General features: G+C 40.6%; 1 protein-coding gene across 6 annotated transcripts in view; it reads left to right on the forward strand.

The window, feature by feature from the left end:
* Positions 1 to 17,321, forward strand: part of CSNK1G3 (casein kinase 1 gamma 3) — a 79,797-nt gene that overhangs the window by 53,699 nt on the left and 8,777 nt on the right. For 4 of the 6 annotated variants that reach the window (XM_072141390.1, XM_072141346.1, XM_072141364.1 and 1 more), the window contains exons 6-12: positions 608 to 842; positions 4,728 to 4,813; positions 6,222 to 6,306; positions 7,268 to 7,416; positions 7,989 to 8,084; positions 12,440 to 12,535; positions 17,149 to 17,255. In XM_072141390.1, the coding sequence (XP_071997491.1) occupies positions 608 to 842; positions 4,728 to 4,813; positions 6,222 to 6,306; positions 7,268 to 7,416; positions 7,989 to 8,084; positions 12,440 to 12,535; positions 17,149 to 17,255 (854 nt within the window). The remainder of the gene's footprint in view (positions 1 to 607; positions 843 to 4,727; positions 4,814 to 6,221; positions 6,307 to 7,267; positions 7,417 to 7,988; positions 8,085 to 12,439; positions 12,536 to 17,148; positions 17,256 to 17,321) is intronic. The other 2 variants (XM_072141372.1, XM_072141381.1) reach the window with 1 other exon arrangement.

The raw sequence follows: 17,321 nt of genomic DNA on the forward strand, positions 1-17,321 counted from the left end.
AACCATCCACACACATTTCCTGCCACTGCCCCCTGTTCACATCACAATCAAGTCTGAAAACTCTGTGCATGCGTGACGCGTTGGTAGTTCATGTGGCGTGCCACTCGTCCTCGGCTGCTGAATTAGCAGGAGCCTATCACCGGTGTCTTGCTAGGCAATCCCATGTTCTTCATAAACGTGCATGTTGGAGAATGGCCGGCTAGCTCACACCCACCTGTCGCCGCGCTCACTACTCAAGCTTGTGTAGAGCAGCTCTGGAGATAGCCGGGGACGCTGCAGAGGGCACTGCTGAGGGATGTGTTGAGGGACAGGTTGACCGGGCACAGCGGCCGTGAGGGGGCAGAAGGAGTTTGAATGTATCCAAGAGCTCTACTGCCTTGACTGGATCAGTGAGAGAAACCAGGGTGAATAAAAATGGGACAAAGCTGTAACTTACAGGATGCACAAAGGAACCATGGAAATACATTTCTATTTTTAGGGCTGGTTTTAATGCTACAACCCTCACCACATCACAGAGAGTAATAGTATGTGTGTACAATATTTCTAAAACTATATGTAGTGCTTTTTACTTTTGATTTCCAATGCATGTACATTTCTTTTCTTGCAGATTTCCCGCATGGAATATGTTCACTCAAAGAACTTGATATATAGAGATGTAAAGCCTGAAAACTTTTTAATAGGTCGTCCAGGAAACAAGAACCAGCAAATAATTCACATAATAGATTTTGGCCTGGCAAAAGAGTACATAGACCCAGAAACAAAGAAGCACATACCCTACAGAGAACACAAGAGCCTTACAGGAACCGCTAGATACATGAGTATAAACACGCATTTAGGTAAAGGTAAGTATCAATGCTTCATCCTCCTCTGTTTTGGCAAAAAAAAGTTACTTTGGTGTAAAATATAGTTTGAAGTTCAATACCTCCTGAAATGTGGGCGTTGTGTGGGAGCAGCTTTACTGGATTTCTGCTTTGTTGGCAATAACAATACACATCGCATACACATATGCAATCCTCCAGATGCTGTGTCCTATGCCTGGGGTTTGCACTGGTGTTGGGTTTGGGGTCACAAATAATGTAGCCAGGCACAGATGTTTCCTCGAGCCATATAGAGAATTTTGCATCTGGCAGTGCACCATTCTGCCATCACATGTGTCTTCCTCAGGCGGATGCATCTCATGGATAGGAATACAACTGGCCTTGTCAGCAATTTATCTTTCTTCAAGGTATAGTGATATATGTGAGTCCATCATACTGACAGTCTCAGGCTACATTCACACGGCCGTGTGAGGGACCTATATATGGCCGTCTATATACGTCCTCCATAGACGGCAGTGGGCGTACGGGAGCGGTACAGTGCAGCACCGTTTCGTAACCGGGAGAAAGATGGGACATGCCAGCAGAGGGTAGTGGAATTTTCCTTAAGAAGATGGGGAATATGTCCTTGCAATAACCTCACAGGTCATGGCATCTGGAAGATGCGAGCAGTCAATGGCTTGGAAGTGCAGCAATACACATCTTACTGATGACTTGATGGCTGTCCTGGAAATGAATATGTCTACTAAAGGACAAGAACATTGACCTCCTCTATGCATAAAGTTGACACTTTACATTAGGTTCAGCCATCTGTGTCCCGCACTGCATCTTGGCACATGTTTCATTCGGTTATGCCGCCAGCACTGTCACCTCTCTTGACACGTCTGTTCTAGTAAATAATTGTATTCTGCATAAAATGCCCAGTCTAGAGCTTCTGATCTTACATTCTTTCCTTGTGTTTCCTTGTATTCAATGAATGTTCCTTCCAAAAATGTAATCCTATGGACTATTGGGCATTACCATTTGGCCGTACTTGCATTGTCCAATCAATGTTGGCCTGCCAAACTGTAGGGACACCCCACAGCAAGGGAACAACACAAGGGTGAGGCTAAGAATGTGTTTTTAAAGGGGAGAATCCCAACAGTCCTATTCATATGTGAGATGTGTGATTAATAAGAGCCTCGGCCTCAATAAATTCCTCTGGCTTTCCAGCATACTTCCATGTTTCATTCTCTCAGATCTCTGTTTGCTTTCAATGAATGCAGACTTCAATGCCACCAGAATGAAGAAATCTACTCTAAAGATATGGCTATACAGACCATTTTTGATAGCCTTGAACTTGCAGAACGCATTAGGGTATCTTTGAGCAGTCTCTCAGCCTGAAGAGCTTTCTGCTGTGCTTACGGCTGCTACACAAACCCCTTCCATCTGCTGAGTGGCTTCTGTAGTATCCAAGCAACCAACAGATAGGAGGGGCTTTGGAGAATCTCTGTGCAGAGAGGAAAGCTCTTCAAGCTTAAAACTGCTGACAAATCCTCTTTTGAAGCGGTACATGGTTATGTTATTTTTAAAAGCAAGACTGACTGGCTAGACTATGAATTATAGCTGTCAATAATACCAGAAAAACCTGATGGACCACATTGGGGGAAATATGAACTAAGGTTTAAATTTACACTTTAGTGGCAGGAAGTTCAATCTAGTCCTTCTCTTTGCTGAGAGGTGCTGGATATCCACCCGCAGACAACAATTTCTTTCTTTTTTTTTTTTTTTTAAATCTTTTTAACTTCTCACAAAATTTGCTGGAGATTAGATGATGGGTTAAAGGGGTTGTCCGTCTTTAATAAAAATTGTAGAGGTGGGACTGTTGCCTCCTCTGGTGTCTCATGCCCATTTGTTTACAGGGGCACAACACCTCCTTTTTCCAGCGCCTGATAGAGCGCTGGGGGTGGGGAGGTGTTGTGCCCCAGAAAACAAACAGGTACACAGCACCAAGGGTCAGCGGTGTGGGACACTGGGAGCACCAGAGGAGGTAAGTACAGCCTTCTTTTATTTTATCACAGTCGGACAACCCCTTTAAATGGATCCTAAAACCCAATATTATTCATATCCTAGGTGTGGTTTATCATTGCTACTTGGAATTTGTGCTGATGTAAAGGAAAATAATTAATTACATTTTGTTTTGTTTTTTTAATCCAAACTAGATATTTACTTGGTAAATTGGTCCCATCTACAAGTCATCCTAAAAAGTTTGTCTGACAAACCAATAACTTTTAGATTTTTATATTGGCCATAACCTCCCATTATCTTCCTGATGAGCATCACTGATGAAACGATGATGCAAATGTTGGTCATATGGACACATTATAACATGGGTGTATTAAAAGCTGTTATTTATGTGGGCACCGGTCTCCCTAATGGAGTCAGGGCCTGGTCTATAAGGCTGTGGCATCTCCTTCCATTGGCAGTGATCCTAGTTCCTGAGACTTGAAGTCAATAACGAAATTGAATTCAAGAATCGGATGGCCTGACATAAAAATAAAGCTGTACAGCTTAAGTAGATCTACGGGATGAGAGCAGGAAAGATGGAATTGATCGGTCTGGTCCATCCATCTTCCTTCCTGTTTCTATGATTACATCTGTTCAGGATTTTGAGATTCATTAAGGGACGGGATTGATATCCTCATCTGCATCCTCTGTGCGGCGCAGTCCTTATACTCCCCAGTTACAGAGAGTGTAAACTTATAGGAATGGGGAGAAAAGAGAAGCGAGACCTTCCTGGTTTCAGAGAATATTTCTCCCTTTTAAGTAGCTTATTGCTGCCACCTGCTGTCTAAGGAATGAAAGGTTTTATGAGTCGTTTTGGGGAATTGCAGTGGTTTATCTGTAATGTAGGACATTTTTTCAGGTGACTGAGTCCTCATGAAAACAGCTTCTCATGTGTCAGTCGATGGCGAGGAGCGTTGTGGTAAAAATAGCCCCAGGCATTTCTCACCGCCTGTTTAGAAGCGTCAATTCTTGAAATTTCTGTGCCCCTTGCACAGAAATACTATTGTATTGTCACCCACGAAAGAATGCCGAGCGGCCGTGCCAGTCCTATCAGCAGGAGACGTCTAGAGAATTGTTGTGTGGGGGGGTATGTGGAGCCGTCCTTGGGGCCGCAGCTTCTGTGGTGGAAGTCACAACTCTGTCAGCAAGTTGGCACTCCATGTAAATTGTGTCCTTGTCACTTTACGCTTTCATTAAAGGGGTATATCAACTAGTAATAATGATGACATTATTGTTTAGTCTCCACCGGTCCATAATGGGAGGTAAAGTATTAAAGTCCAGTGTCAATTTGTCCTCTTTTACAATCTTCATTACATTTTCCCTTAAAGCTTACAGTAGTCCTGTATCCTTACTTGTTGAATGTATCACCAGAATAAAAGTCCTTTTTACCCCATATGGATGGGGCAGTATGTGCGACATGCATGCTGCCACTGTCTAAGGCACTGATGGAAGTAGTAGAGAAATACTCTCCTATCTCAGTGAGCAGCAGACGCGTTTATGCCCACCTGCTCTGTTCGTTTTGGGTGCAACATACCCCATTTGCATTATCTGTGGACCCCACCACTGGGATCTTCACAGATGAGCAAGTTATCCCATATTCTCACAAGATTTGTGACAGGACAACCCTTTAATGCTGGGGTATGTAGGACACTTTACAGCGACAGTGACCTGTCATTTTAGAGAACCCATGGAGCACCAAGGGGCTCATTTTCCTAAAAGATACTAGATCTTTTATGAAAATGAGCCCCTTGGTGCTCCATGGGTGGGGCCGTGCCTGCTGCTGCACCTAATATTCTAATTAGAAAAATTGACATCACAACATAACTGTATACATCTAAGTAATGGGTTTTTTTTTTTAATTTTCAGAGCAAAGTAGAAGAGATGACTTGGAAGCATTAGGACACATGTTTATGTATTTTCTACGGGGAAGCCTACCATGGCAGGGACTTAAGGTAAGTCACAGTGATCTGGGGCATAAAGTTCTTTTGTTTGCATGTATAAAATCTTTCTGCAGAGTTTAGTATTTTTTTTTTTAAATAGTTGTGTGTCTATGAAGGGTAATGCCCAAGGCAAAAAAGTTTTTTCCCCATATCCAAGTGCCACATATAATATAACTTTTATTAATTTTGAGTAAAAGATTTTTCCAAGCAAATAAACACTCAATGGCAGTGTGGGGGTTGTTGTCCTTTAATAAAGTGATAGCTCGTGCTTTTTATTTGTGTCGTAGTCTGTTCTTGTTGAGCTCGGTTGCAGAGTTTATTTATTATTATATACAATGTAGCTAAAGTATCTGTTTATTGACACTAGGTGTCAGTGTTATTGTCAACTTAGCCTGGGACTCTGCAAATAGTTCACACGCTATCGATCACTAGGCCAGCTCACTATAATAACACATATTCCTTATTTCAGGCTATTTAATGCCTTTGTAGCCGCTAACTCTGTCTGCACCTCAGAGTTTCCTATTCATAGCTGGTAGTAACCTAGTTACTCCACACACTGTTCCTAAAAAACCAAAACTATTATCCCCCCAACATGTTTCGTCAGTTCCCTGGCTTCCTCAGCGGTAATGGGCTATAGGTAATGGCGGCGTGAATTGTTTGGGCTTTTAAAGACTAACTTGGTCCTCCCAGTTCCATAAATTGACCAAACATAAGCGATCTCCTGGGTTGGTAACGCTCAAGTGGACCTGGGTAGTGAATGATTTGTTACTAGACAAATCAGAACTGTTTGTAGAGATGACAACATATTGTTGGCCAGTATGGGTCAGTTCAGAGGACCTTTTGTCTAATTGAAACCTTTCCCCTGCACATGTGGGTTAACTTAGTATATAAGGTGATCATCAATGTAGCGCGCAGGTCCCGATACTTATCCTCTCGCCGCTCGAGGTATTTTGCGCATGTCCACTGAGTCCTCTGGACTGCGAGCTCCCGGTCCATCCAGGCTCGCTGCACATGACTTCAGACTTAGTATTCCGTTGTTTGGATGATTTGCGCATGTCTTCAGACTTGGTCACCTTCTACAAAGGATCAGGTCTGCAATGGTATTATGTTTAGTATTTCCACTCGGCACTTAAGCATGTGTCCACTCAAGCACCGAAGAAGCCGTGTTTCTGGCTTGGGCAGCAATTGAACTTGCTCCAAAGTTAGCAGCTCGGGCAATCGGCTCATACAAGGGGCCAACAATACTGATTTCATCTTGGTGCAGGGAAACTCTAGAGTTCCCCTGGCATTGTGTTAATATTACTGTGAGTACAGATGGAACTACATCACTGATACCTGAGGTATTATAATAAGGTCAGGACATACTATGTTTATTTCTAGTTCAATGAATACATTCAGCATTGTCTTTTCTTAATTTTAGGCGGACACATTAAAAGAAAGGTATCAAAAAATTGGAGATACAAAGCGAGCGACTCCTATTGAAGTCCTGTGCGAGAATTTCCCAGGTAACTCACTAGAGCCTATTGTAGACAAGTGGCATCATCTTTCTACGCAGAGCAGGCTGATGAATGAACAATGTGGCTTCTCTTATTATTAAGATGCCTTATATTCATCAGTATGTAAATTGGGGCTTCTCAGAGAAGACAGAAGATTTTATCAAATGTACCGCTATCTGCAATGAGCACATTTTACACTCTGCTTTTATTGTCTTTAAAATTGCAGTAAATTTGCTAATGCATTGCCATTTGACTATGTTTCTTCCTTCCGTTTCATATATTCTCAACGATTGGTCTGAATTGTGTTACTTAGGCTTTGCTCTAAAGCTATACCTGTGGTGGCATTAGTGGGCTTTTTCCATGCCCTGCAGAAGGGTTCAAGGGGTTGTCCCAACTTCGGTAGTTATCCTTATCCCACAGGGTGGGGAATAACTTCCTAATCGGATAGGGTCCAACAGCTGGGACCCCAGCAATTGGGGAACCCGTTCTCACTAATGGGTGAATTGTCAGGCCGCGCATGTATCGCCACATCATTCAATTCAGAGAGCGGCTGAAGATTGCCAAGCACAGACCTCATTGTGAGGGTGCTGTCACACAGTGCGTTCTTGGACTGTTTTCAAACAGACTGAAGTCGCCTGCGTTTTGTATGTTTACAATGCGTCTGCCTGGTTTGAATCTGTTTATCTAGAAATGAAGAATTGTAGGCACCAGTGATGGGATTGTAACCAGCTAAACACATGGCATGTGTATTCAGTCTATTTAAAAAGGTCCAAGAACGCCCCATGTGACAGCACCTTGAGGGTCCCAGCTGTCCGAAGCCAAATAAATTATACATTTAAAGGGAGTCTGTCAGCCCCACAAGTAATACTAAATTGTAGTGGGTATTTCTAAAATTTCTAGATACATTTATTTTTAAATAATTTTTTTTTTGCAAAAATTTTTATTCAGTGTTTTACCCTCTTATTTGCAGAAGAGATGGCCACATACTTGCGCTACGTAAGACGGCTAGATTTTTTCGAGAAACCGGACTATGACTACTTACGGAAATTATTTACAGACTTGTTTGATCGAAAGGGATATATGTTTGACTATGAGTATGACTGGATTGGGAAGCAACTGGTAAGTAGTTCTGCACCTATTTCTGACTTGTCAGCCTATTAGAGGGCATCTGGATATTTAGTGTCTAGTATAATCCTGACCTTACTTGTACCTACCTGTATGTCTAATGAGGTTTAGTAGTTATGGGTTGACAACACGATGGATTTACAGACCTATATTGGAAACCTGAATATTGGAAAAATGGTGATGTAATAAGATTATGGCGCTCACAATTGCAGTGCAAGTCTCTTCCTTATGTACAAACGCTATTTGTAACAAACTTTTCAATTGTTGTAACTGTTAATTATAAAAAAGGTAGAACTTGAGTCAATTTAAATTCATTTGAAGAACTCTGAATTGATGCCCCTAAATTTCCTTTGTTTATACAGAGAGAAGATGATCACATAGAATTTATCTTATCATTATAGTTGTTTTTGAGTCTTTTAATGCAGAAACAAAAAAGTGATATAGACCTATATGCATTTCATATTAAGTATTTAATGTGCAAAATTGTCCTGTGTATGGCAGATCTTCACATATTATTATCAGAATAATTCTCTTACTCTTGGCTTTGTACACTTTGTTAATTTTAGCCTACACCAGTTGGTTCTATTCATGCCGATCCAGCTCTTTCATCAAACAGAGAAGCACATCAACACAGAGACAAGATGCAGCAAGCCAAAAACCAGGTAAATGTTGGAAAGGGCTTTCTGGTCAGTCCTGTGCTTCAGTTTTCATTCTTTTTGGTGAACATATAATTGCTAATGTATCATAACAAAAGGTGTGGTAATAGGCCTATTGGTACAAGTATTTTACACCGCCCCTAACACGCTACATTGGAAGCTGGTTTACTTTTATTTTGAGCTGAATATTAGGTGTATAGATGTGGTTTATCGTTTTAACTGAAACCAGTCTTTGTCAAACATTACAATAAAACACAAGAAAAAAAGAAAATTGTTAATAGACATGTTGTGACGAAACAAAACACGGAGATTAAGAATGAAGATCTAGTATAGCTGAAGAATTCCCAGCGGCTGGTAGTAGGAGTAGTGAAGCTCAGCAGTTCTGTGAATTAATAGGAGATGGATACAAACTAAAACTAAATTACTTTTTAAAAGAAACTGATGACGTTATAGGATTTTCTTAACTTAAATGCTGTAATAAAAAAAAAATCGCATTCTGATTTAGCCCCTTTTTAGTGCTAAAAAAATCACATTGGTCTTTTTACACACCAAAATAGTGGTTTAAACATAGAACTAGTGCTAGTGACTTTTTTTTTTATTGCATAGTCATTCCCTGTCTGGTGTGTTGAGATTTTTTTTTTTTTTAAATATTTGTTTAAGTTGCAGTCACTGCTGACAGCTTTATTGAAGGGCCAAAGCCTCTTTAATAAATGTGACAGGCAGTGGGGCTCCAAAGGCAGAGATAGAACTGTCCCAAGAACTGCCTAATAATAAGTGATGCTCATAGTCAGCATACACCTCTCTATTTTACAGTTTTTAGCTCCTACTGACACCCACTGGTCAGGGTTGTGCTCCAATACTTGGATTTTCTGTTGTGATACGTTTTGTCCGGCTACATTAAAGTGGTATGATACCGACAGTAATAAATATTTTTTATGGATTGACAACTTGTAGCCCTATTTTGTCAGAGACTGTCTAGTTATTTTGGCTGCCTATAATAGGCCACACAAGTAGTTCATGAAATAAACTACACAGTTGCTATCACATGTGCAGAAATCTTTAATCTGGAATTCTTGGCCTGTCATGGGTGATAACATTTGTCACCTTTTAGTACATTACACTTGGAGCAGTGTGGGCAGTGCTGACACTGGAAAGTAGAATGATATTGAGTTCTATGAATGGTCTGTCCGGGTGTTCCTATAGGTCAGTGATGGTGAACCTTTAGCCTGGGTGCCAGAGGTGGCACTCAGAGCCTTCTCAGTGGGCACTCACGCTATTGTCCCAAAACATTAGGGATCCTCCTGCAGTCACAAGATGTGCCACGCTCAGCATTATTTTAAAGTGAAGCCCCTTGGTCTACCTGAGACTGAGGAAGAATTAGAAGGTTTGTGGTCAGTATAGCATTACAGCTCCCTCTCTCAGACCCCTGAATCTTCATGTTCAGGGGGCTTTCAAGTGAAGCTCCAATGGCATCTGAATTTCCAATCCATCTGTCAACGATATTTTTTATATTCGGGAGGGTTGAAAGCGGTGGTACAGCAAGGAGTAAGAAGATTGCTTCTTGAATTGCTGTGTTGTCACCTTGCAATAAATAAGTAGGCTTTGGGTTGCTATTTGGGCACTCAGTCTCTAAAGGGTTCGCCATTGCTGCTATAGATGATACTTGGTATGCCTGGCACATGGTAGTATTGGGTTTTGGAACTCAATGATGGTGTGTTAAGTCAAACACAAGCCTTCATAAAGTGTTACTTTGTCTATTGTTGCTACTACCTGAATACGTTTTGAAAACTTCAGTCCTGTATAGGTCTCGGATGTTGGCTTCAAATTCGCTGTAGTAAATCTGACTATTTTTAAAGGACTATTCACAGGAAGACAAGTTTCTTAAATGTATTTAGGCTAACTAAATAACACATATCTGTGAAATGCTGTATTTTTGTTAATATGATGAATTAAAGAACAAGTCCAATCAGTCCTGATGTACACAATTTTATTTGCCCCTGGACACAACACTGTAACTTCTGACTTTGGGTCAGGAAAGCCATCTTGGTTTTCTGCCTGAGGGCTGTGAAACTGAGGAATATTTGACTCTCTCTACTTCCTGCACTCTAGCCCTTCCCATTTCAGGACATAGCACTGACTTCCTGCTGTGATACGCAGGCACTGACTTCCTGCTGTGATACGCAGGCACTGACTTCCTGCTGTGATACGCAGGCACTGACTTCCTGCTGTGATACGCAGGCACTGACTTCCTGCTGTGATACGCAGGCACTGACTTCCTGCTGTGATACGCAGGCACTGACTTCCTGCTGTGATACGCAGGCACTGACTTCCTGCTGGCAGCAGCGTGAGGAGTGTAAAGCTAGAGACACATGAGTTCTTTATCTGGGGAGGGGGAGGAAGGCACAGCAGATGTTGCAGTGTGTTGTGGAATAGCAAAGATATAGGAGAGCCGACTGTCATCTTGCCTAATAGGCATCTCAAGGATCTCATCATCTCTGATCTGTCTCATTTCACTTTGTGTGTCAGACTAGTACAATGTTCAGTAGCTAATTGAAAGTGTGTATAAACCCTGTACCCTGATAATCTAACCACATTGTCAGCTCACAGAACTAGTGTCTGCTTGGAGAGTCCCCGCCCACACTCTGGAATCTTACACTGAAGATCAGTGAGTGATAGGAGCTAAAACAGCAATAAAAATGAGTAAAATTGTAAAGTAAGGGGTTAAAAATAATCTTTACAGTTTTAACATCACTAGGGATTGAAATTTGAGAATTAAACCCCTTTAAAGAGAACCTTAAAGCTGTGGTTGTCTTTGTAGGTTTACATGTGTATTGTAGTGATATTCCAATATATAGGATGACTTTGCATGTGTAAAATTTTTGTCAAATTTAGGGTCAGGAAGTAAAAGTTCTCCTTACTGAAACTTAGCCAATTAAGGCCACATTGCAGGTGTGTAGAGACTTTCAGCCATTTTTTTCAAATACCCTCTAAGGAGTGTCTCTATCAGATGGATTTTGCATAGGTCACTGTTATACGTTTTGACAAATGTTTGAAATGCAAAAAGGAATTTAGTGTAAAAACCTTATTTTATTGACCCCACATTGTATTGAAATGAGCCCTTCAGGCCATGGATAACAAATATATGAAGATTACTACAGTCACTGTGTCAGGATCTATGAGTAGGTGCCCCGAATTTATTACACTGGTTTTAGGGAAAGCCGGGGAGGAAACTTAAGTTGACACTGATTTTTTAATGTACTAAATGTCTTCCTTTTTCTATACTTGTACGATTGCATTAAGCATAAGTGAGAATTGGTTATAAAGGGTTGTAAATAGGTACTTTATGTAATCTCCTTAAATTACTAAAAAAAAAAAACCCCGCTATGTAACACCAATTTTCTTTGACCCATTAAAACCAGAATGTGTGTTACTTTACAGCAGCGCCATAGGCAGCAGTAGTTAGAAGCTCTGCCGTTGTGACTATGGGGTGTTTGTTAGGCATGCTCTGTGTTGATAGGGGGTGTAAATTAGCTGTGCCATCATCCATTGTCAGCAGTGGAGCGATTTGTTAGTTACACATTCTCTTTAAATAATTAGAGTCGCAGTAGCGGAAAGACTTGTATTTAGGGTTCTGCAATGAAAGGGATTGCCCCTGATTAAAAAAAATATTTTAATTTTTGGCTCCAAGTGGTATTAGAATAATAAAGAACATATAGTCCTTTCTGGTCCAGAGTGGATTCTCCTGTCCGTATCTTTCACTTTTGGTATATTTGGTACATTACAAATATGGAAATAACCCTTATTTGGACTATTTGGGGATTATCGGCTCATCTGCTATAAAATTAATTTTGCAGTATGAATGCAGTATTTGGGTGACTAGTAAAATTATACTATTTTTGCTGCTAAAGTGAATGGGGTCATTTCCATTATGAATAGGAACATGTACGCTATGAAATGTTAGGTATTAGATGCAGCACATAACTCATTGGTATTTTCGCCCCAATCAAATATCATTTTATTTATGAAAAGTCCGGCACTCGGTTTCCTGGAGTTTGGTATAAATATATTCTGTGTGTGCATATATACTTGGTGTATAGGTTGTGTCATAGTGTACTTGGGGCATGTGCTCTGCAGGGCGCCTATGGCACGGTAAGGTCACTACTAATCCTGTTCTTTTCTGCGTATCTGGTTTGCATGCCATATCTGCTTTTAAGTGTAGTGTGCGCTGTAGTTGTAACTCTACATATTCTGCTATAATTTGCTTGCTCTCTTTATTTGTCATGACGCATGAGGTGTTTAATATGTTTTGGGTTTTTCTCCCTCCTCTTCCATGCATGTTTTATGCATTATATAATGAGCAGTCGGCAGACCACAGGGCAGCTTGGGACTCCCAGCAGGCCAACCCCCATCACGTAAGAGCTCACCTAGCAGCTGACAGACATGGTGGCTCGGTACAGGTATTTTCTGCTTCTTTGCATGACTGATTTTTTGCGCGCCCCAGTAACCCCTGCGTGCCACCCACCCCAGATTCCCATAGCATGCTTTTTGTTTCTAGCCAATGTCATGCCTCTTAGTGTGTTCCTGAATGCCTTGCTGTTTGTGTGGTTACACTAAACTTTGCACCCTTCAAAGGCTTGAAATAAATGTCATAATTTAACATATTTCGCTTTTTTTTGTTAAGGTGAAATAACCAGAATTCTATAATGTGATGTGAACTAAATGATACATTAAGTATTTCAACGGGAGATGTGGATGGGGGAGGTGGTCTTTATGCGTTGACAGCGTACTTGGCTGTGCTTCTCCCAAAAACTGCACTAAGGCCTGTCTGATCCAACTTTTGCCCCCCCCCCCCCCTAACTTTTTTTTAATGAAAAAAATGGCCAAGTCTCCTGTAGGAATGGAACTGTTGTACACGTGCATAAGCAATGCTCCATTCACTTCCACAGACTTACAAGCGCTAAACTTCTCCATTGCCATCACAGATGTCAATGGAGTGGTGCTCATTACCGCTCCCATTGATGGGGGCTGCCAGTTTTGGTAACCAAGCTTTTGGGCTTCTCTCAGTACAGGATAACTTATATTGCTGTGCCGATCTCTTCTCTTGCTCATGGGTTGTAGTTCTGATTTGCAGTGAAGTTATACAGTGGTTCTCTATGTCATGTACAGTAATATGTGGATCCCGCATGAAGTATAGAGAACTATTATTAAAAGGAGAAATGTCAATTATTCTTAATTATTAAAATCGCTGCAGAAAAAGTGATCAATCAGATTTTAGTTTTCATGTGCAAACAGTTGTTTTCTATTTTCCTTCAGTTATGTAATAATCATCATATTTTACATATACATGAGGGCATGCTTGGTCATCCGCCTTTGGTGCATGCTTAGAGTTTGGTACCATAAACGGACTTGAGAGAATAAAAGTGTAGCTAAACCTTCAAAGAAATTTTCAAAGGTGCAGTGTGTGTTCATAATGAATAACAATATTTTTGGGCATTCTGTGACAGGTATTATTAAAGGAAAGCTACTGTCAGATCAATGGATTGTAAACCAAGCACACTGACGTGGTGTGTGCCCTCTCTGGCAGGATCTGCTCTTCTTTTAGCTGCTTATGCCCTTGTTTTTTTTTTTGTTTTAGTTTTTTTTTTTTGGTTAGTTTTTTTTTTTTTAAAGCTTTAAAAATTATGCAAATCAACCTGAGGGGCTCCAGACTCCATAGCTGTTTAATATGTATTTATTTTTTTAGCTGTTGTAGCTCTCTCTTCCCCTTCCCTCTTCTGGTTCCCCTTTATGGCCACCTGCCTGTCTTGTTAGGAAGGCAGAAGGCAGGTTATTTTAGAGTGAAACTTAATGAGTTTTAATGGAGGAAGCTTTTAGGAGAGTGAAATAAGTGGATCCTCTGATAATATAAATTACAGTTTTCTGTATTCACTTAGTTAGTCTACACTCACACGACACTGTGCCGGCCGTACCATAGCACGGTGGCGCCCGGGAGGGGATGAGCGCTGCTCACACCCGCCCAGCTCCATAGCGATATATGCGATATATGGCGCACGTACTATCTTTCTCTCGGCTACGGAACGGTACCGCTCATTGCCGTCTATGGGGGACGTATATACAGCGTATATACCTCCCCAAACGGTCGTGTGAATAAAGCCTTGCATATATTTTTACATGTTTTATTTCAGTTAAATCAACTATCCAGCAATAGTGTTCATTTTAAGTTTTATTTACTTCAGTGGTATTGATAACAAGACTTTTGGGGGACAGCTTTCCTGTTATTTTTCTCTCCCTCTTTGCCTGATTTTGGATTGTACTACACCTAAGGTTAAAACGCAACTACCCCACCCCACCCCCTACCCCAAAGTCGGTGAGCAACAGCAATTCGGACAGGGGTTAAGTACAACACTCCCTTAATTCTTGTAGTACATTGTTACAGGCAGTGTTGTATGATAGGACCACAATTAAGGATTTTGGTAATCCTATCCATAGCCAGCCCTGGCAGCATCGTAACAAAGGTGCTGCACCGTGCTCTGTACACTGCATAAGAAAGAAGTACATCACACTGTTAAATAAGGTGTATGATCTATAAAGCATTAAGGCACACTTTATTGAAGAGGTAATCGGATTAAGAAAAATTTGAAACCCAAATCGATCTGGAACACATTGGAAAAAAACTTAGTATCAGCTTTTTGTACTGACCAGTAACGGGTCCTCTGTAATAAGTGTTGAATAGTAAAGTCATTGTTTTCTTCAGAATCCCCCCTTTTTATATTATGTTTGTTTGTATAATTGGAAATCCGGATTTTCTGAAATATTGAATTGTAATTAAATGTATATTAAAAAAAATTCTGCTCATATAAATGTATCATACCAGTTGGAAACCCATGTTTTGCACTATAGAACGGTAGGGTCCATGGACCAGTCAATCCTGTGTAATGCATCCATGAAGTCACTGAATAATCTCGGCCATGTGACACTCGCTAACAATATGCAAATAAAGAGATTTGTATATTGAAAAAAAAAAGTAATGTGTGAGCTGTTTCTCCATAGACACTGACTTAATACTAGGGACATCTCTTGGAGAGGGGATTTATGCCCTTTTTTAGTACTTTAGTCAATTAGCCCAAGCATAGAGTGGCTACAAAAGCAGTTTAGGATGTCCCAACCTGTTAGTACTTAACGTGGTTGACCCATTGTGGCTGCACACAGTCCGTCCCCGCTGCCTACAGCCATATCCAGGGGCCGCACAGAGCGTGGCATCATACAAAGCTGTGCTGCCAGTTATTGCCTCCTGGTGGGAAGCTTTTACTAAAGTCCATTGCTACCATCTGACATTTATTATGCAGGATATTCTGCACAAAAGTCTTAAAATGTTTTATGAGATTTTTTTCACTACAAATAGAAATGTTACAAAGAAGTCTCCAAAATATAAGTTAATGAAAACCAACAGCCTGTACCTTCTCCTCTTATATATTCTCTCCTATTTATATGTTTAGTGCATTACAAGCTGACCACTTGGCAATTACTGAGTATTCTTCATTTCATTTTAGTCTATTTGCCTTATTAAATAACAGCTCCTACAGAAGCATAGTAAAATGGCGCCAATAACTGCAGTTAACATTTTAGACGTCCCGTTAAGTGTTAGAAATCTTGTAAATTCAGAAATACAGGCGGTCCCCTACTTAACACTCAACTTACATATGACCCATAGTTACAAACGGACCTCTGGATATTGGTAATTTATTGTACTTTAGTCCCAGGCTACAATGATCAGCTGTAACAGTTATCAAATGTGTCTGTAATGAGGATTTAGTGTTTATCTTGATTCTTATGACAACCCAACAGTTTTAAAATCCAATTGTCACAGAGACCAAAAAAGTTCTGGCTGGGATTACAATGATAAAATATACAGTTCCGACTTACATACAAACTCAACTTAAGAACAATCCTACAGACCCTATCTTGTATGTAACCCGGGGACTGCCTGTATAGTGATTGACAGCACTGATATTGTATTGCAAGTGGCTGCATTGCTTAGCTTTACTTCCGGACCTTTCTTTTCCAATAATTGTATATTACCAACTGTTATCCTTTTTATGACCTAATCTATTGTTTACAACCAATCCTTTATCTACTGGAGCAGCTAGAATTATATCCGATATTGGAGGACCGATCCAATCTCCCGACCTCCTGACATGTCAAAGACGTTGCATGTATTCTCTGTGAATATCTATTTCCCAATATTTTAATTTTTTTATTAATAACTCTAGATTTTGCCAATTCTGTTATCAAACAAGAATTGTTTCACTTGCCCAGGAGATTTTCTATGGACTTCTACTTAGAGCTGTGGTTTCCACAGCCTGTGAGTGAGCCGGCTTCTTGGCTGTAAGGGCTCATTTAGATGACTGTGTGCTCGCCTGGATTGGGGTCAGTGTTAGCAAAAGGCCGGGATGAGGAGGGCTGAGTGCTTTTTACCCCTCCTCCTTCCATAGGCAGACAAGCGGCCACCACGGGCCCACCGCATTTATGTGGTACAACATGCTATGTTATACAACGTCCTTTGACAAAACAGTCTTAACACAGTCACACACTAGTAACATATAGTCGCCAATTTATTCGTAAGTTTCTTGCAGCAATATCTGGTATGGCATGACATGGGTGACATGGGATCTCGTTGATATCTCTGCTCCGGAGCACCTTTTCATGGGTACAATTTACAGATTTTTTGTGAATTTTTTTCCCTGCTACCCATGGATTGTAGTTTTATTGGGACTGCTTTAGCTATTAACAAAAAAACAAATGATAAAATAGTTAGGGCTGGCACTAGTATAAACAAATTGATCACGGTGTCACCTTGTTCCAGTGTTTTTGTGTTTGGTTTTTTTTAATCAGATTGTGTTTCGTTTTACAAGTGGTGTGTTTGTAAAACTTTGTAAACCTCCTTTGAAAAGTTAGGATGACCATGTGTTTTAATGCTTGCAAATAATACATTTCTTACAAGCTTAGAATCCCTGAGGGTTATACTTGTGATGCATTCAGAACTAACTTGATGTCTTTGGACTTTTTATAGGTTGTAAGTTCAACAAATGGTGAGCTGAACACAGACGACCCAACCGCTGGACACTCGAATGCACCCATCACGGCCCCAGCTGAAGTCGAAGTCTTAGACGAAACAAAGTATGTCCTGTGCTGTGCTAGTTCTCCTCCTCCACTCTGCATTTTCCAATTGGTTACTTTCCTTTT

The sequence above is a fragment of the Engystomops pustulosus genome, chromosome 1 (genome assembly GCF_040894005.1).
Source record: "Engystomops pustulosus chromosome 1, aEngPut4.maternal, whole genome shotgun sequence".
NCBI classification, from domain to species: Eukaryota; Metazoa; Chordata; class Amphibia; order Anura; family Leptodactylidae; genus Engystomops; species Engystomops pustulosus.